The following is a 19939-nucleotide window of genomic DNA, read 5'->3' on the forward strand; positions in this document are numbered from 1 at the left end:
AGGCACATGACGTCCAGGCCCCTATCAGTTCTAGAACTCTTCGTATACTAGACAAAGGAGGCTCCTTGCTAGAGCACAGCCATCTTTAAGAGACTCCTTCTCCCGAGAAGAAGCGCCAACGCAATGCTAAGAGTTATGTGGAGTCGCACTGCCCCCGTCTGTAGGCAACCGGAATACTTGATTGAGGTTTGCTTCAGTGTGTTATGTGCAGATAGGTATTGCCTTAGTATAGTGTAGTGGTTATTTTGTTCCATGTACATACGTACATACGTACATACGTACATAACTGTATAAATGGCAATCCGAACAGAGTGCGGGGTAAAATAAACAACGCTAATTGATATGTATAGATTCGATACAGAAGTCAGTCACAATGCTACCAAAGCGATTAGCATCTCCTTTACTCTATCCGCACTTGCGCCTGCTTCGTACTCGTTCCCAGTTTGGGGTCTCGGACAAAGGAACGAATTTGCAAGTCGGAGAGAGCTTAGTGCTGTTGAGTAGCCGGAGTTACGGATCTACAGAATTTGATCCCTAAAGAATATCTTGCTTAAATCCTGGCTGATTCAGGAGAACCCTATACTTTACGGTATACTTCGTGACTATGTATGTACATTATTACCTTAAGGGAAGTTCATCGCTGCCAAGCTCCGTCGGTAAGTTCTGTGGTCCGTTCCGAGTCCGAAAGCTCGAGCAAAAGTGGTAACGTATCGTTACACGGCCAAAAACGGCATCCCCCAGATCCGTGGTTGGTACTGTGACCTCTCCGTACGGAGTACTGTGCTTGGTATTACCGATGGGTTCCATATTGATTGAAGGTATCTACTTACACAGTACAGTACAGTACAGACAAGACATTTTGATTCCCATTTAATTTGATCGCTGGCTAAGACCCCAGGTTCCCTCTACTACATCCGGACTATTATTTCTCAAGCGCGCGCGCCATGGCCTCTAAAGCTCATGCATTATTCCATTCCATAACGAACTACGGAGTACTATGAGATGATCAACAAACATAAAGCATGTTCGAGGGACGCTAGAAGCAATAGCTCGATTCCAGAAACTCTTGGCAGTCGAGAAATTGAAAAGGATGAGCGACTTTCCCTCCTGCAGAACTAAACCATTAATGACCCAAAGTACTACAAATGGCGAGTGACACGCTGACAAATCTGACATCAAGGGAAATTGAATTAGAAAAGAGAATGGGAAAAGATTTTGGTTCCCACCTCCTTAGTGGAGCCTTTTTCTGATTCAACGCCGAGGCCTCTTCCACTGACAACTCATAAATATTTCTTGTGGAGCGTACGACTGCTGGAACTTCTTTGATAAATGCACCGGATACATTTATGGGTGGGTGATAAGGGTAATCGGCACATCATGTGACAATCGGATGATTTTGCAGAACGCCGAAGAGGTAAAACAAAAAGAAAAAAATCTCCTTCAATCGGTCCCACATCGGTGGCATGACATTCTTCTAGAACCGGCAATTCATTGCGGGTCTTTCCAGGTCTTGTAAACGATCTTGCTTCCGTACTTGTCGCCCTTCTTCAAGACAACCATGTGTCGCCAATCCGGCTCGTTGATCGCATTGACAAAACGGCTGGGCTCGATGCAGAAGCCGGAGAACGGGCCTCGACTCGGGTTGCCGTCAACCGCACCTACATTGGTTCCTTGACCTGTATAAAACTGGAATGCAGGCTCAGTACTGTGTACCTGTAGGTTGATACGCGACTCTGGGTGATGGAACTCTGCGAGCAGCTGGAGCGGTCTCTCACGCGTATCCAACGGGATCACAGCGACATCTCGATCCATAACAAAGGCATCGTCAAAAGCTTCTTTGTTCGGCCCGATCGTGAATGGCTCGGTGACTTTACTAGGATGTACGTCGATCCTTCCAAACGGGATGCCGGTTTTGTCGAGCGGCAGATAGTGTTGAGTAAAGAGCTTAGCCGAGGTGCCCTCAATGGTCTCACCGCCGGTGAGGTTGAAATAACTATAGGAACGTAGCTCGTTAGCAAGATGCTCCATAATTCCTTTAGTGAACCGCAATTCACGTCTGTCCGAAGTCCCCATCTAGTACATACCTATGGTTGGTCACGTTGACAATCGTCTCGTTACACTCATCACCCACCAACTCGACCTCATACTCGATCGAAAGCACTGAACGATTGTCCTCTTTGCTTGCCGTGTAGAAGACTTTGATCTCTACCGTGCCAGGGTATCCTCCATCAAGATGGGGACTCGTATAGGTATAGAGTAGGGTGTCTTTCCCGTTTCGCTGCAGTAAAGTAGGGCCCTCAAAATGCCGCCTGCCCCATCCACGGCTACCCCCATGCAGCGCGTTAGGGTCATTGTTCTTCTCAAGTTCATATTCTTGGTTGTTGAGACTTTGTATTTTGGCATCCTTGATTCTGTTGGCTACACGACCGATGGTCGCGCCAAACCAAGGGGTGTTATATTTCTCATAGAGTTCCTTCTTCGTAAATCCCAGGACGATGTTCTGGCCACCCACGTTGAGCTCTTGGATGATTGCGCCCAAGGATGTGAATTTGACTGATGGTTCATCGGCCATTTTCGGTGTATCAATTGTCCTAATCGCACCACTTTGGAAATAGGAGCAAATTGCGTAAGTGGATGGGCGCAACTGAACAGGACGGGGAGATCAAATATAAACGAGGGGCACTACTCCGTACCCCGCAGAGACTGTCCCAATGGCCTTTAGGCTAATATCAGAAGCCCCTTTGCACAGTACGACGCCATAAATGACCCGAGATGGATGCACGTTGATATTTTAACCGAGATGGGATAATCCACCAATACCCATTTGCTGCGATTGACCTGTTCAACAAAGCAATTGGTACTGTTCTACTGGAATGCATGCTTACCAAGTATCCCTCTTTCGGCAATATCCCGGAGAATCCATCTGTTGGATGTAAGTACATAGTTTGAGGCAAGGTGTATTGTTTTAGACACGTCGATAGGAGCGCACTTTGAGGCTCTGCCCTGTAAGTTCAAATAAACTCAATAGAGTAGTACTCCACGATCTACCTGCCGTATCTAAGCGAACGATCGATGAGGCAGAAAGCGGTGGATGAGTACTGTGGGCTGCAACTTGCAAAGCGGAACGGTAGCATATTTCGTATGTATGTATAGTACATCCACACTGAGTACATGTTGAACCGTCCCCTTAATTTATTACATTGCAGTAAAGACGATATGCCTCCCTGATACATCGGCTAGTAAATGGTGCCCTGTCTAGACCACAAGAGATCGCAAGAGTCAGTCGTCGAGATCATATTATTTATAGATCTCAAGGCGTCAGTCATATCCAGCAACATCGTTCACGAAGTATGTTACGTTACAGATTTCGAGGCCGTGGATAGCGTAATTAACACTCAGGTCTTAAAAACGATCATCCTTGCTCCCTTACGGCCTATTCTGTGTTATCCTGGGACATTTGCGGAGCATCCGCTTTTCTAGAATGCCACCATCGAGATCATGACCTAAGCTTATACCCCATCTTTACCGCCTCGAAGACGATTTGTCGTGCCCGTATCAAATGCAGTGACTCGATCCAGTCTCGGAGCGTAGACATACCGATCGAGCGGAAATATCGGTGCCCGCGGGCGCGGACGTGCCGCTACCGAGTCCCTGTGTCAGGGAGAAGTTTCCGTCTCATGGTAGTTCATACTAATCGTTCTTGCGAACTTCGTAGTATGCCTTACCCAATGCTCGGGTATATACGATACTACTGCTTAGCTGTCCGGCGTAAATAAGTCGCCCGACCTAAATGTCTCCATCGTCCGTGGAGTACTCGGTTTCACAAGTGTCAAACCTAGAGAATTTTCCAAGATCGCCAACTTCACGTATGTACTTAATAGTGCCGTTAGTATGTACTCCGTACTGTACATCATACATACATTGATTGTGATGCAAATGCGTATTACCTGAAATGGCAATATCGGATGTCGCAAGAAGCTTTGCGCCCAATGGGTTTCTTTTCATCACTACTTCAGACACCTATGTAGACCCATCTCTTTTGCATTTACGTAGGGATTATCATCGTATTGAATAACCAACATCATTGAGCTGGCAGAAGCTTCCGTTTATTATCTCGCCGATTGGTCGCTTACAAAAGGATCCGGAGCGACTGTTGACTCATTTCAAAGCAATTGACAACGCTTATTAATCGGCCGTGTACTCCAAGATGAGATGACATTAGCATTACTCTATCGTGACGCCCCATCCTGCGCGGGCAAAGAAGGGGTGGGATCAGGTATGTCAACCTTAACTGAGGCGGTCTCGATGATACGTGAGAATTATTACAGGAAAGGACGAGACAAGCGAGAAAGGAACCTAGAAAAAAAGCCTAAAGCAGCGGCCAGAATCAATTCCACCGCAATACGGAGAAACAGCACTGGGCAAGGTTTAGCTCAGCCCATATGAGGCAACGATTCGGAAGGTTCAAAAACAAAAATGCTCCGTAAGGAGGGCGCAAAAATAAAATAAAACAGATAAACCAAACTAAAATAATTGCAACATGGAAATAAGAGAGTGGGTGTCAGCAAGTCAGCAATCGGCTCGGTCGTTCGGATTATGGGAGTAACGGAAATATCTCAAAAACGGAATTAATTATTTTATTTTATCTTATTTTATTTATTTTTTTTTTTGCTCTCTTCCAAGTTCGGTTGACCTGGACCGGCACCGTGCCAGAGGGTCCATGAGTGGGGCTTTGACCTTCTTTCGTTCTTGACGATCCACCCTTCGAACTCCGTAGTACTACTGGAAGAAGTAGCAGTAAAGCGAAATACGATACACTACTAGGTACATGGTATGTACCTCTGTCAACAGGTTAGACTCTTTATTTCTTTCTTTAAATTTTTGGGCTACTAATTTTTTAAACACGAGACCAGGTCAGCCATAGTACCACCGTTTCGAAAACTTCCTGCGTTATCATTCAACTCCTGTGGTACATACATACATACAGTGGTACCGGAAGCCCGTCATCAAACACCTACGGGGGCGGAGATAAGAATCGGAGATGAATCATCGATGTCTCCGTTGCCGATTAGTCATCCACTCTCGACGTCACTCCACCTGTTCCTGGCCTGTATGAGATTGTCGAACTAACATTTTGAAACCCAAGCAGATACATGTGACGAGAATCCGACTATTATATTGACCGAACTGCACGGTTCATGCTTCTATATCATGAAGTGTAAGACATCCCAGACTGAACGCCGAATAAGTCGACCATTTCACAAGACTAAGTGATAACCCTCGATATACACGTGAAGGAAGAAAGAATAATAAATAATGAAGATAAAAACGGGAAGAATAATCCTCTCCATAGCTCCGTAAACCCAGCCAATGTTTTACCTACCAACTCCAGAGCACCAAAGGGGTTTCGCATCAGATCGCATTCGAGTGTCGCATTCACGATGTGAGACTAGTAACCCCAAATCAAACGGACAAGACTGTACAATGTGATGGACCCTTCAAACCCTATCGTAAAGAGAGCCACCGCCCAGAAATAATATCAGTTGAAAACCACAACATTTAGAAGATCGAAGAATAAACATATGTAATGTAATGTACATGCGTCACGTCATAGGCGTATGCAAGTATCGTCGAGGCAGAAAGGAGGCCATGCTTCGCTAGCGTGTAAATCTCCGTTGATATATGCGGCTCAACTAGACGTTATTTCCGGTGGATTCGCATTCAAGAACTGACTAATATCTTCGTAGTCATTCTTTGCATCCATATACGACATGCAATTCATTGGAATTTGGCGATTGAACATCGGAGAAGAGACTGGGTCATCGAAGGACAGGTTGTTGTAATCGGCAGTCGCCATAAGGTCCATATCGTCAAAATTCCCTAGGCTGTTCGGCCATTGTTGCGGATCCTGTAATGCGAGAGGGTTGACCACGTCCCCGTGCATAGCCATCGGTGGAATGAAGCTAGGCGTATTTGGCACAATTTGAGGCTCCGTCTTGATTGTAGGTCCTTGCCGCAAAGGAGGGCTGAAAGTAGGCGGAGTAAGTGGTTGCCGCGCAAAAGCATCTGAGAAACGGGTGGGGAGAACGGGTGATTGTGCGCTCTCTGAACTGCCGTCAGACGAGTCCTGGCGCTGCATATGCCCTGCGTTCTGCTTCCATAGTTCTTGCTGCATAGACTCGGTGCTCTCCTCAAAACGCTCGCCCTTGCTCTGGTCTAAAGCGCCCAACCGGGTGAGCAGGTCATGAGTGAGAGGGTGGCCGTTGGCTTCGCATTTCAATGGTTCCCCAGGCCACCCTTCTCCTTCACTGGTGCGTCGATATAGCTCTTGAAGCCCATAGACTAGCCACGCTTGTTGTTGCTCGAGCATCTCAACATATCTGCACCCGAGTAATATTGGGTTAGCGATCAAGTCCTGCGGAGAAACCGTACACAAAATCATCGATGCCAGGTGTAAGCTCACCCCTTAGGGTACACTTTATCGTGAGCCTTCTTCCTCTCGCCAAAAACACAAATGGCATTATCTGTCCTACAGCGACCACATGGGTTGCCTCCATCACACTGCACCGGTCAGTGCATCAGAGCGTGCTGATGCTTGGGCCTCGAACTTGCTTACCTTAGATTTCTTCAGTCTGCACCGATCGCATGCCTTACATACCCTCTTGCGAACATTGCTGTCCGAATGAGAGTTGTCTGATGTAGGTGATGATTGGCGTGCTGTCATTGTGTAATATAGTTATATAGATATGGGCGGTGACGGAAAGTAAAAGTAGAAGACAGAGAGGAGATCAAAGGAACAAATTATAATGATGATGATGATAATAATAATAATGTATAAAGAGGATAATTGAAAGAAGTAAATAAAAGATAGGAATAAGAATAATCCTATGACCACTGGAAATTAAAAGTCGGACTTGTACGTGATATTATTCCAGCTGTTCTTCATTCGCGTTCTGGGGGGGTGTCCTTTTTGCGTTGTGGTGTTACAATAATCAAGAAGGGATCGACAATGCGTTAAGGTTGGTCGATGATATAACGATGTTGGGGAGAAGGAGGCAGAAGGTTTGAAAAGGTCAACGGGTGGATAAAATCAAGGACCAATGCGAGGCGTCAGTAGCATGGAAGACGAGGTAATGAGTAATGACCAGAGGGACTGGAACCAAGAACTGGAACGGCGAAGGTTGCAGTGACTATGGGGAGAGGTATGTGAGAGTTATATGGTAGCCGCCGAAATAAAACAGTCCATGGGCTTCTGGAGGGTTTGAACTTGCTTTTAACTAATCTGTACTCTGGAGTAGGTTGATGGATCCATGATAATGATGATGGCTATGGCGATGGGTAATATTACTGGGGGATTACTCAAGTTTTCCAATTATGGTTTTTATTTTATTTTAATTCTTAATTTCTTATTTACTTTTGTAATGGATCTAGTTCTTACTCCTAATTAATAATATTATTAAAGCCTGACGAAGGAACGTATGTACTCCGTCTTATTGACGTACTCCAGGCAGCGTAAAGTATGGGTGGGCGATCATTGGTCTCGTCCTAGTTCAGTAGGTTATGCGGTGGAGCTTCTGTACTAGTAAGTTATGGTACGTCCATACCTTACCCTTACGGTTACTTTTCAAACAGCAAATGAACTGTTCATTTGTGCAGACTGAAAATCCTTATATTGTGGCGCTCGAACTTGCAGTAGCTTTTTGAGCAATAACACATTTTCAAGAGGAAGAAGGACCATCACCAAACAGGTTGAGAAACACATCTTTCTGCAAGGTAAATACTGAGCGATATCTACCAATATATTACCAGTTGTACTATCAGTATCTAGTATCTTACTATAGTAACAGTTGACTAAACCGGATACGAGTTACCATACCTACGGAGCGCGGAAGTGCGGGTAAAGCGGGAGGACTTGTACTCGGGGTCGGAGGCCTTGGCTCGGACCTCGGAGGTGCCATCTTCCCTAGCTCATGTTTTGAATTTCCTAAATCAGCAATAACCCTCGTTTGAGTAAAGTGTTGATTACATCAACATAAAAAAAATTTTCTTTTTCTTCTCTGGACATGCCAAGATTCAGTTCTTGTAAGTTCGGATTGTAATTTTTGCTTAGACTCCGTATATCCGAGTAGTATTGGAGCCCCGTTCTCCGTTGATTTTTGATAGAAGTGTACTAGGTGAAATTTCTTTCTTTCTTTCTTTTTCTTTTTCTTTTTTTTTTTTTTTTGCAGACTTTAATTGTTAGAACCCGTTTGAGTAGGTTAGGGTCATAAGGGATTGGTGACATTCTGACGATAGCGGTATGCTTACAATACCATACAAATACGCTTCAAGAGTATATGTACTACTACTGGTATAACATCTGCTCTTTGCATAAAACGGCATTACGGCACAACAGGAGTTTCTCTTTGATCACCGTTTCCACCTTCTCTCGGCAAACGCATGCCGAATAGTCAAACCGGAGGATTTTGTCTTTTTGGTCTTAGAATGTACGGAGTACATTGGAATCCATGCATCGAATGTTCTTCCTTCGGCCATTTAGTGCCCGTCTATGATCACGAGCCCAACCCTGGAAACTCGGATGATTCTCCCAAAAGCTTAACAGAAGACGGGACCCCAAACGATCATTGCCACTTGTCGCACACTGCATAGATAGCTCCATCGGTAGAAATAGTGTGGTCTAGCACAGGTCATTGTGCCAGATCACCTAAGGTTGAATGAGGTATTTTCCATTCCCCTTTGGAGTATCTTTTTTTTTTTTTTTATCATTATTCAATGTCGTAATTTTCTTTTCTTTTCTTTCTTTTATTATTTTTACCCCATTCATTATCTAGTGATCCCACTATGCTATCCACGTAGATCAAGTATAGAAAGACGTGCTAACGGATCGTTGGTGCCGTATCTCTGTTTAGTTGTTCCACTAGTAGTCAATGACGTTGGCACAGGATGTGAGAACCATGAACATGGAATTTTGGAGCTGATGATTCGCAGACTCGCCCTTTCCCCTTTGCATTCGATCCATGCATGTCATCTTGACAAAAGTATGAAATGTATTGGTTGACAACTAGACTGGAAAAAGAAAAGCAAAATAAAATAAAACAAACATAAATGAAAATATCATCCAGAGATAATAATTGTCAGTATCACGTTATGTCAATCGCCGTTTTCAATCGCCGTGTCCTCGGCGATCGGCCTCGAAAAATCTTCTACCCTCAGATTTGACTTCATCCTTGCGCCATTGTTTTGATCCCTATCAAAGATAGACTTTGGTTTTACGATCAATGACCCAAGGACTTTGGAATGAGACACCTGGTTCGTTGGTTCATGTAGCATTGAGCCCAAATTCATAGGTTACCTTGGCTCTAGACAACCAAACCCCTCTGGGTCTATATAGTGAATCTTAATGGAGCAATCTACATTAGGCCTGTACCGATGGCATGTTGGCGTCATTCGGTGGTCTTCGCCCACCGCTTAATCGAATGGCTCCTCCCGTCGCTCATCAGAATCTGTTCTGGCTGGAACCTCTAGAGATGCATGTTAACTGACGAGGATGTTAAGACTAGGTGACATTGTTCCTTGGTCTTCTGCATGAGGATCTCGCATGACCCTAACGTGACCATTTCCAAACGCTCCCCACTTTCGTTTTATCTCCCGCCTCAATATCTTAACAACCTTAGCTCGAAAAAGTTTCAGCTAGGTAGAGGAATAGGAAAAAATGAGAGGTTTAGAAAGGAAGAAAGGGAGAAGAGAATAACTAATAGCCTATATACATTTTGAAAGCTGTACAAAACTGTGCCAGAAATAGTGAGCTAATAATGTGGCAAGCTGATGAAGCTGAAGGGGTATATAAAGATAGAAGAACATGGGCAAAGAAAGTAAATAAACGAAAAGAATAGGAACAAGAACAGGAATAGACTCGTGTACTAGCACATTCTGTGAGCCTACCAGCAACTCAAACGCCTCCACAAGCGCGGTGCAGTTGATTTTGACGATACGGAGCCCTTGTTCCCATCTGTTTGTTGCTGGCCTTGACTTCGTCGTTCCATTCCACTGAATATTCCACAGCAGAAGGGCCGAGAATGTGATCCTTCGTTAAATGACTTCAATGCAGCGCCTTTATTTTGATCGGTAGCGGCGGAACGTTTTGCAGGCAAAGACCCTGCAGTTTGTGGTACATGGGCGGCTTGTCTGTCTTTCTGGTAATGCTGCTGACGGGCCTCCACCACACGACGCACTAAAACTATAAGAAGGTTAGACCCTACCCAGGAATATTTGGAAAAGGGGTGAAGTATACGGGCAAATGTTTCCTCGATGTTGACCATCTCTCTTGCACTTGTTTCCATGAAACCACAACCATGTTTCCGAGCATATTCCAGCCCTTCTTTGGCACCGACAGCCCGTCCTTCTTTAAGGTCGCACTTGTTTCCTGCGATAATCTTGACGGGGGGAGGCATGCCCACTTCTAAGCCCTGTGCGCTGTCTCCCAGTTCCTTCAGCAAGCGCTGGTTGTCTTCTACCCGTTGTTCAGCCTCGATATCGATCATTTCCATGAAATAATCCAACGCGCTTAAACTAGAAGCATTGGTAATGTCGTAGACGAGAAGGAAAGCGTCTGATTTTAGGTTGGATGCTGCCCACAGTCCGCGATATTCTTCCTGACCAGCAGTATCGGTGATAGCTAAAAAGTAGGGAACGCCATCCACCGTCCGTGTAACCGAATATGAATCTTCTACAGTTTCCAACAAACGATTTCGATGTTAGAAGGGCCATGTTGTCGAATCAAGGATGGGCGGATGAGGGTGATGGATTACCGATAGTAGGATCGTACCTAGACACGTTACACGGGATTAGTCCGATTGATCAAGGCACTCATTTGATGTACTAAACTGTTCGATATAGGAAGGTCGACCAAGCAGAGACTTACTCGTGAATCCATTGGCTGCGCACTAATCGAAGGGTGATTGAAGACTTTCCTATGTAGCGTATTAGATCAGTCTAGGCTTCATGGCGCAAGACGACAAACAGATTCCAACCCCAACCCGATTTCCGGTTGCGAATATATGGCGGATCTCAATCTCCAGTGCGGAGGGTTTCAGAAGACAAGGAAAAGCAAGTGTCATAATATTGCAGAACATACCACATCCGCCATCTCCACATATAGTGATGGTGATTTTGTTTGGCGCGTCCGCCATCTCTCGGGTTGCGACAGTGGGTCAATCTGGGTGGCAAGTGGTATTGACCTACAGAATAAGCCCAATCGGTCGAAAGACGTTGAGATATTGGAGAAGACGAATTAATCTGAAAGATTCGTCCGGTCTCAAAGCTGACGTTGTTCCTCGGTCAGGAGAGGGGCATTGGGAGTGTAAAAAGAAAATGTAAGGGAAAGAGAGACAGAAAGGGGGGCGCAAATGAGCTATGTCGATCAAACTGAATGAAACCAAAACAAGATAAGCGGTTAATTTGATAGCGAAATCTAAACGAATGACAACATCAATAATGATGAGCTTGGGGGATATGATGTACACACCAAGTAAGAGACGAAGGAATTGTATGCGATGTTTCAAGGGGCAAGAGTTAAGGTGGACTATAGTTTATTAATAAAGTTTGATATCAATGCAATGCCGGTATAGTACATCATTTAGTGGGATTAAGTTCAACGTAGAGTACATCACGATGTATGAAACAAGTGCCTAGATACTAGTTTATATCTACAGACACATGGGGATGACTCGGACTGTGACAGTTCATTCTTCAGATGGAGCCAATAATGATGCTGAAATTGGGACTGGTGTGAATTGCCCCCGGTAGTAACATGCACTGAATGGATTGGCTTTGAACAGGTCCCCTCATTGTTACTTACTACTTCTATATAGTCTGATGGATTTTCAAGTTAACAGAGTAGAAGAATCTACTACTCCAACTTACTTCAACTTATTAGGTCTCACCTGAAAGCAATTCTCGACCCAGGAAAATACGTTCTATCACGTGAGCTATAATGTTTGTACCCTAGTACACCTAACTCTGTGTGTGTATGTATTATTGTAATGATTTTTCTGCCCTTCCTCCTTTTTCTTTCTTTCTTCTCTCTTATATATACTATATATACGGAGTCTATATATATATATATATAAAACTGCTTTGACTCCTATTCTTTGTTCTATCTTCCTCTCCTTTCACTCATACTTACCATCTTTCTCCATCTCCCGCCCAGGTGATCCATCACAAAATCCCTGCTGAGGTGGTCTTTGATTTTTCTTTTCTTTTCTTTTCTTTTTTTTTTTTTTCCCTTAATTTTTGACACATCACTTTGTTGCTGGCTCAACAAGCCCCTCCTATTGGTAAGAACCCGCTTGCTACGGCCCGCACTTGCATGTCGACATCGACGCTCGTAGGAAAACCGTCCCTGTCAACAGTCGTCGTATATGATCAATTCCACTTCCTGTTGCCATTACTGGGCTTTTAGCTTCTGACATAGGTCCATTACCTGATACCAAATCAATCCTTTAGGTCTTTCGTTGCTTTTGCCTCCTTCCCCCTGTTAGTGTAATGTATCATCATTAAATTGTCTCATATTAAGCGTCGTTCGGACTCATTCCATCTTTCAATTTTCTTCCTCTCCCTCTCCTTTCAAGACTTTGGTACTGGTGCTCACTCATCGGATTTCTTAATTCTCTGGGTTCTATATGGACACCTGAGTGCGTGCGGTGGTCTTCATCTCTTAACATATCGACCAGTCTGCGTCGATGCGCTGCGCTTATTGGTTGAAACTGTCAAATCGAATCGATCGAGCACTGCTATCAAGGGATTAGCCACAGCATGGAAGGGTTCAGTGACGGCTACTATGATGCGCAGTATACGGTACCTGCATCCGACCATCGAGTTGAGTATCCTCTATCATCTAGTGATCACTATGCTCAGGCGATGATGCCCTTCGCAACGCCGGATCAGATGCACGCAGCTGGTTTTGCCTATCAATCACAGATACCAGATCTGGTTGCCAATAGTGCCTCATTCGTCTTCCCGTCACATACGGCTGGGCTGTCCCTGAATCTACCGGAGCATCCCATGCCCGCTGAGAACCTTGGAGACCGAACGTCTAATGCTATGCTCCTATACGATCCACTTTCTGCTCTTGGAGGCTCAACACCCACAGCTATAAATACAGGCGATCCGTTTGCTTACAATGCCTTCCAATCTCCGTTCCCAGCCATGTCGCTAGAAAACTTCCAGGGACAGCAGTCTCTATCTTTCCACAACACTTGCTTACCGTCGCAGCCCATGAATCTAAATCCCTCGGTGGCTTATTCTACTATGCAAACGCACGGACCCATTTTGAATACATATCAGGCACCACCCAGACACGCGGAACTGACCACTTCTGCAAAGCCAACGGGAACGCTCGACAAACAACCCTCTACTAATTTCCCCCAACCCGCAGGTCAGACATCACAACGTAGGCGAAATCGTGGGTTTCAGTCGTCGGGTCCCACGCCCACTCATCGCTTCATTCAACCTAAAAGGCCATCCCCAACAAAAGGTAGGTTTGCTCCTACGCACATGGGTTCCTTAGATTCGCCTACGTTGAAATAATGACTAATGCGGGATAACGTCTGAAAGCTCCTCTGCCACCTCATCCCAAGTCGGCGGCTGGTGAGACTTCCCAATATGCCAGCATCTATTCAAGTAGCGGCTTCGATATAATGGGCGTCTTGGTAGGTTTACTATCCCGAAGCCAAGCTTCATAGAACGTTGAAGCGTCTGACTTCCACCCATTGGTCTTTGTTGTAGGCCGAAGTAGTGTCAAGACCGAATCCTAAAATCAATATCGGCGCAGTTGATTTGTCGTGCGCGTTTGTCCTTTGCGATATAACTCAAAATGATCATCCAATCATTTATGTCTCCGAAGCATTTGAACGACTTACCGGCTATACGGAGCAGGAGATCGTGGGCCAAAACTGCCGGTTTCTTCAAGGGCCAGAAGGCGTTGTCCAAAAAGGCATGAAACGAACTTTTGTCGATGACGAAACCACCTCGCGCCTGCGGTCCACAATCGAGGACCGAACAGAGATTCAAGCCAGTCTCATCAACTACCGGAAGGGTGGACAGCCGTTTATGAATCTGATAACAATGATTCCCATTCGCTGGAGCTCTCAGGAATATCGCTTTTATGTGGGGTTCCAGGTTGACCTGGTTGAGACACCCGATGCCGTCACGAGGAGAAATCCGAGTAGGGTCCAAGTTTGATGGTGTCCAGCATATCAAGCTGACAAAGCTGTACAGACGGTACTTATACGATCAATTACCAACGGAGCCGGCTGCCAAATTATGTCGTACCGCCTCCTGACTTATATCGATCGCACCCCGATTTAACCACTTGGTTCACGACCGACCAGGTGTCAACCATCCTGAAGAGTCTCAATAATTCAACGTTGACCTATAGAAACTACCTGGATCGCGTACTAGTTGAGAACACAGACGACATAATACATGCTTTGTCGCTCGAAGGCGAATTTCTCTATCTGTCCCCGTCTTGCCGAAAAGTACTGGAGTACGAGCCGATTGAACTTGTGGGCAAGACGCTGTCGACGGTCTGCCATCCTAGTGATATTGGACCAGTCATCCGCGACCTACGGGCCTGCACCACCACTGACCCGGTTAGTGTCGTGTTTAGGATACGAAAGAAATACAGCGGATATATTTGGTTTGAGAGTCATGGTTCATGGCGTATGGGAGAGCGAGGGCGGCAGTTCATGGTCCTTGTCGGACGGCCTCGCTTCGTATACTGTCTCGACCATATTGCGAGCATAGGACACGGTAGTTTGGCGGAAACTGACGTGTGGGCCAAGTTGTCAAAGTCCGGAATCGTTCTGTTCATGACCTCTAAGGCGCGCCCAGTACTGGGTCGTATGCCTGATGAGTTGATTGGCAAGAGTTTGCAAGATCTGATGGATTCGCGGGCGGAGGCACAGAAGGCTCTGGGAGTGGCTCGTACGGGCCAACGGGTCACTTTCAGCCATAAAATCCGTCATAAAAAGGGCCATATGCTGCCGGCGCAGACCACTCTACACCCAGGTGATACCAAGGAAGGCGTTAGGCCCTCGTTCCTTGTAGCCCATATTAGTTTCCCAAAACCCCCGCAGGGAGGCAATGATGAGTTGAATTCAGCGCCCCCGCCCAACAGAAACTTGGCTGTTTCTAAGATTCATCGGCAAGCAGTTTCAGGTGTTTCTGGTGTAGCGGGACAAAACATGTTGGCGTCCGTCAAACAAGCGAACCCCCAGATCCAAAAGCTCCCATTTTTCACAGAGCTGGTGCCAACAAGAGGTTCAAGCTGGCAGGTTGAGCTTCGAGAATTGGAAAAGCAAAACCGAACGCTGTCCGATGAGCTGCAGAAATTGCTTACCCGCAGAAAGAAGCGGAAGCGCAAGCAGAGCACGGCATCAGTAGAGAAAAGTTGTGCCATATGCCAGACCAAGAAAACACCTGAATGGCGCCGGGGGCCTAGTGGGGAGCGCGACCTTTGCAACAGCTGCGGATTACGCTGGGCTAAGCAGGTCCGTAACGCAGCGCAGGTGGCGGGGAGACCCAACGCTTATTGAAAGAGAACCAAAAAGCCACCGCCACTATTGTTATCATCATCATCATCATCATCATCATCGTTATTATTATTGCGGTTTTTTCTAATATCGGGATAGTTCAGCGCACGATACCATTTCTCACTCTTTAGCATGAGCATATACGATTCCTACGGCGGTATACAAGCGTCATGTAGAGGGAATTGCGGCGTATAGCGTATAGTTAGGGCGAACATGAATCAATGGCATGTTTTACAGTAAAACCCTGGCTTCCCTCCTTCGAACAGCACTTAGGCCTGCTACGGTGATTGTTCAATGCATGTTGGGTGACTAGACTGTAGTTTGCCAAATAACGCATCGTTGAGGGTAAATGAGATATCTGTATCTATATTTCTGAAACAGACACGCTAGTTTACAGACAGACTGAATCTACAGTATAGTACATTTGATAAGCCAACTTACCTCCTCTCTAGCCATTTCTCCAGCCAGCGTCTCTCATCCCTCTCCGCATCCCAGCCCCCCTTACCCTCGGTCACACCAACACCACCGCGCTCCTCCACTGCAGTCCTGACCTCTGCACCCTCCATCGCTCGAACACCTCCACAGCGCCTAATCAACTGATCGTCCAAAGACAAGTACTCTGCATACCGCTGCAGCCTCGCCCGGTACAGCGACAGTAACACGGAAGATCTAGTATGTGTCTTCACGAGATTCAGCACCGCACACGCGCGCAGGATTTCCTCGGCGCTCGCACTCTCGATCCATTCCAGATTTGTATACATCTTGACCAGAATATCCAGCTCCAGATCCGATCCCGCGGCAGGCGGCGTAACGGACCCGCTGGTGGCTGCCTGCTGCGCAACTAAAGCGGCGCGTTTCCGGGCCACCCGCTGCGCGCGGTCCTTCTCAAGTTGCTGAGGGACACGACAGGTGAACGGCGTGACGGCGTTCCCCAAGGCTAGGACAGCTAAGGGTGTCATCTCCCCGCACACGATGAGAATGAGAGTGAAAGGGATCATGCGCCGGACATCGTAGGCAGCGCGACGGACCAATTGGAAACTTGAGCGGCTGAGTTTAACAGACTCGATCGCTTTGCGGAATGCAGTGCTCTTGTTGCTCTGAGAATTGGACGATGGTGGAGCAGGCGGAGGAGAGGTAGGAAGGTAAGCGGGAAGACCGAGCGAGCGACGGATAGGCAATGAGGCGCGATAGTTATGGTAAACATTTTTGAGGCCGGTTTTGTAGAAAGAAAGGTATGCACGGCCCATTGCGATATAGCGTTTTAGCTTATCAGCCGTTGCGGCGGAGCGTGAAACCGGGTCTGGAAGGTTGAGATCGGCCGGACGAGTGCTGGGTGGCGGATTGACATCGTTGGCTGGAGATGTAGTTGCAGTTGAAGATGTAGAAGGGACTCTGGATGTGGCTGGCTGGGCGGAGGATGAGGGACGAGTATGAGTTTTGGAAGATGAAGCGTGGCCACGGGATGTAAGGTAGATATCACGGCGCCGAAATTGATGCTGTGGAAGAGGTGAAAAGGGTGTCGAGAACAGCGGATAAGACCGAGCGACGAGGGCTTTATGGGCACCGAGCGAGGACGACATTCTCCCAGAGCATCAAAGAGGGGGGATAAGGAATCGATTATTCCTTGGAAGTCGAGGTGAACCAGAACGACGTGTTTGGTGCCTAGGGCATTAAAAATAAGATAGAGAGACAAAAAGCCGCTCAGGCGCCGAGGCAGGGAGTCATGTTACTTACTATTTTGGTCACGAACGGAACCATGCTTCATTCCCTTGGGCATTCGATGCAATCGTGACATTCGTCAACAGCAATGACTCACCTATATAATTGTGGTTGATTATTTATATCTCACCATTCCAACCACCAACGGAGAATACAACTTATCTGTATGGACATACATACAAACAAAATGTCTCTGGACTTGAATCTCCCCACGGCACTGGTGCTCATCGACAATCAAGCAGCCTTCACCCACCCAACTTACTGGGGAACCTCCCGCTCCAATCCGTCCTACGAGGACAACATCTTGTCTCTCATCCAGGCCTTCCGAGCCGCCATCAAGAACAAAACAGAAGGGGGAAACGCCAAGGAAATTATTCACATCTTCCATTCATCGACTACACCAAATTCTCCTCTCCACCGCGAGGACCCCGGAAACGGTATCCAGCCTCTCGATGTCGCCCAGCCGGCGTCGGACGGATCGGAGGTGATTATGTGGAAGTGTGTCAATTCCAGCTTCATAGGGACCGACCTGGAAGCGCATCTTCGTACCCGAGGAATTCGGCAGGTTCTCTTTGCCGGCCTTACAACGGACCATTGCGTATCAACTACGGTACGCATGGCAGCGAACTTAGGGGTCGTGGACCGGTATCCCGACGGGCCTCTGACACTTGACCCAGAAGCTGGCATACATAACCAAGCCCGCGTGGATCGGGGGCGCATCATACTTATTGCTGATGCTACGGCAACTTGGGCAAAGGGAGGCTTCGATGCTGAGACTATTCATGCCGTCTCAGTGGCCAGTCTAGATGGCGAGTTCGCCGACATCATGAAGACCGAGGATGTTGTGAAAGCTTTGAAGCAAATGAATTGAATCAACTTCGAACAATGATGTTACACCCCTTTGGGGTATCTTCTTGGCTAGCCATCTACCCTTAAGTCATGCCCCATTAATCTGCTTTCGATTCACCACGGCTCTGGAACCCACATGGCTTAGATTAGTGGACATTCCCCGTAACCCGTCACCGCAAGGTACTCTACCCTGAAGCATTACAGCAAGACTTCAACAGCAATAACACTTTCGGAGACAAAACCGGTTACAAACAGCCACGCTTTCTTCTTCTCCTGGGGCTTCGGCTCAATGGGAACTAACAATGCCGTGCTACTCGACCTAATGTTCGTTCCATCATCTTCAAATATCAAGCGAGTCTCCCATTCTACAACGCCTCCTTCCTCCTTTGCAGCTTTGGGGCGTGTATACCACACCATAACACCGTCCTTACCATTTGGATTGGCATGAGTCTTAGCTAGGTCGATGCATCGTAGTAGCCCTGCAAGCACGTAGCCACTGGCGTCCTCAGAGGAAGTCCGATATGGATCCGTATAATAGCTCGGGTTGTCGATAGAACTATCGAAATGAACCTCGTCCACGATAGAGATATTGCGGGTTTCAGGATTCGTCCGGCCACGATACATAATCCCGCTGGTAGCACTAGAGATGAGTAATTCCCCCTTCGATTGGCCATGCCCAAGACCGTTGTTGTTTTGTAATCCAGTCAACGCCACTTTAGCATCGACGCCGGTTTCTGCCTGCTCTGATTCAAGGCTGTCCAGTTGAACATGCACGATGTTAGACCACTTGGCTGCAGGAAAGAGATCCTCGATGTGACGCTTGAAGCCGTCACGGTAGAAGTGGTCGTTAGTGACATAAAAGGAGAGAGGACTCTCAGCAATGATGTCATTCGGGGTAACGATCAACGGATGCCTGATGGAGCGCACATGCCGGGCCGTATTAGTTCCCAGAACATGATGGAATAGCTCAACCTGCGAGCACGCCCTCGGGATTTCCTGAGAATGTGGACCAGCATGGTAGTACACCATGTTCGGCAAATGGTTCACAACAAAGATGTAGACGGCATCAGGACTGTCGGGGTCTTCCAGGACTTCTATTCCATGTGTGACTAAGGGACCAGCGAAGTTTTCAAAGGCTAGGCGCGTCGATTTCATGGTCTAGATAGGGCACATCCGATTCAGTTCCACAGCTTGAGGGCGAAGGATACGGACAAGCTCACCCGGGGATCAATGACATGGATGGACCCAGTCGAATCTACCGGCCCTTCAAAATTTCCTAAGGGAGGAAACCACTTGAATCGGGGCAGCACCGAGTCTTCACAGGCGGTGAAAATCTGATGGGTAGGCGTGTAGTAATGTAGATCTTCACACTGCATCGTGTCCTCGATTCTGTAGAAGGCCTGTTGCGCTGCCAATCTTACTTCGTCTGTGGCTTTCCGGAGCACTCCCAGCACAGTCAGCCGTCGGTATACAGGGCCATAGAGCGTCGCCACCAACATGGTGAGGATAGCAAGGTTGAGTAAATTCCCCATGGCGGTAATACACTTTGCTTCACCGCTGGGGGATTATCTCGACAGTACGAAGTATGATATGCCAGTGGAGGAAGTAAAAGGCGGCGACAGAGGCAGCATTCACCAAGAGCTTGTGGCTGGAAGGAGCGGAAGATAGATACTACTCGGCAGGTGCGATTCTGCTATGCACACGTCCATTTTGTATTGGAGGGATGGAGAGCAATTTATGTGGACCACCGGCCCCTCCAAGGGATCAACAACAATATC

The 19939-nt window shown here is 47.0% G+C and overlaps 7 protein-coding genes across 7 annotated transcripts; 2 read left to right on the plus strand and 5 right to left on the minus strand.

Moving 5' to 3' along the window:
* Positions 1 to 1488: 1488 nt before the first annotated feature.
* F9C07_12100 (putative mutarotase) lies at positions 1489 to 2572 on the minus strand (the record flags this gene model as incomplete). Its single annotated transcript, XM_041293833.1, has 2 exons — positions 1489 to 1993; positions 2085 to 2572. The coding sequence occupies 2 exons, from the start codon at positions 2570 to 2572 to the stop codon at positions 1489 to 1491; spliced, it is 993 nt and encodes a 330-aa protein (XP_041149071.1).
* A 2286-nt stretch (positions 2573 to 4858) lies between these two features.
* On the minus strand, positions 4859 to 7432 carry F9C07_2286319 (uncharacterized protein). Its single transcript, XM_071510820.1, has 3 exons — positions 6617 to 7432; positions 6464 to 6561; positions 4859 to 6380 (listed from the first exon to the last, which is right to left on the minus strand). Exons 1-3 carry the CDS (start codon positions 6722 to 6724, stop codon positions 5690 to 5692), a joined length of 897 nt encoding a protein of 298 aa, XP_071367853.1. The 5' UTR covers positions 6725 to 7432; the 3' UTR covers positions 4859 to 5689.
* A 2506-nt stretch (positions 7433 to 9938) lies between these two features.
* F9C07_12098 (putative ras small monomeric GTPase) lies at positions 9939 to 11189 on the minus strand (the record flags this gene model as incomplete). Its single annotated transcript, XM_071507762.1, has 3 exons — positions 9939 to 10466; positions 10515 to 10726; positions 11135 to 11189. The coding sequence occupies 3 exons, from the start codon at positions 11187 to 11189 to the stop codon at positions 9939 to 9941; spliced, it is 795 nt and encodes a 264-aa protein (XP_071367854.1).
* Positions 11190 to 12196: 1007 nt separating this feature from the next.
* lreA (GATA transcription factor LreA) lies at positions 12197 to 15655 on the plus strand. The gene is made up of 4 exons (XM_071510821.1): positions 12197 to 13534; positions 13615 to 13709; positions 13786 to 14224; positions 14278 to 15655. The coding sequence occupies exons 1-4, from the start codon at positions 12814 to 12816 to the stop codon at positions 15594 to 15596; spliced, it is 2574 nt and encodes an 857-aa protein (XP_071367855.1). The 5' UTR covers positions 12197 to 12813; the 3' UTR covers positions 15597 to 15655.
* A 375-nt stretch (positions 15656 to 16030) lies between these two features.
* On the minus strand, positions 16031 to 17173 carry F9C07_12096 (uncharacterized protein; the record flags this gene model as incomplete). Its single annotated transcript, XM_041286811.1, has 1 exon — positions 16031 to 17173. One exon carries the CDS (start codon positions 17171 to 17173, stop codon positions 16031 to 16033), a length of 1143 nt encoding a protein of 380 aa, XP_041149067.1.
* A 326-nt stretch (positions 17174 to 17499) lies between these two features.
* F9C07_2235785 (Isochorismatase-like protein) lies at positions 17500 to 18183 on the plus strand (the record flags this gene model as incomplete). The annotated part of the gene is made up of 1 exon (XM_041286814.1): positions 17500 to 18183. The coding sequence occupies one exon, from the start codon at positions 17500 to 17502 to the stop codon at positions 18181 to 18183; it is 684 nt and encodes a 227-aa protein (XP_041149066.1).
* A 176-nt stretch (positions 18184 to 18359) lies between these two features.
* Positions 18360 to 19693, minus strand: F9C07_2109629 (serum paraoxonase/arylesterase family protein; the record flags this gene model as incomplete). The annotated part of the gene is made up of 2 exons (XM_041293831.1): positions 18360 to 19319; positions 19382 to 19693. 2 exons carry the CDS (start codon positions 19691 to 19693, stop codon positions 18360 to 18362), a joined length of 1272 nt encoding a protein of 423 aa, XP_041149065.1.
* Positions 19694 to 19939: the final 246 nt, after the last annotated feature.

This window comes from Aspergillus flavus, chromosome 6 (assembly GCF_009017415.1).
Source record: "Aspergillus flavus chromosome 6, complete sequence".
In the NCBI taxonomy this organism is placed as follows: Eukaryota; Fungi; Ascomycota; class Eurotiomycetes; order Eurotiales; family Aspergillaceae; genus Aspergillus; species Aspergillus flavus.

Bases quoted from the DNA above. Each gene is read 5' to 3' on its own strand.
- F9C07_2286319 (XM_071510820.1), bottom strand. From the start codon at position 6,724: ATGACAGCACGCCAATCATCACCTACATCAGACAACTCTCATTCGGAC. The intron at 6,562-6,616 runs GTAAGCAAGTTC...TGACCGGTGCAG, and splicing joins GCAGACTGAAGAAATCTAAG to TGTGATGGAGGCAACCCATG. The intron at 6,381-6,463 runs GTGAGCTTACAC...ACTCGGGTGCAG, and splicing joins GATAAAGTGTACCCTAAGGG to ATATGTTGAGATGCTCGAGC.
- lreA (XM_071510821.1), top strand. From the start codon at position 12,814: ATGGAAGGGTTCAGTGACGGCTACTATGATGCGCAGTATACGGTACCT. The intron at 13,535-13,614 runs GTAGGTTTGCTC...AACGTCTGAAAG, and splicing joins AAGGCCATCCCCAACAAAAG to CTCCTCTGCCACCTCATCCC. The intron at 13,710-13,785 runs GTAGGTTTACTA...TCTTTGTTGTAG, and splicing joins TCGATATAATGGGCGTCTTG to GCCGAAGTAGTGTCAAGACC.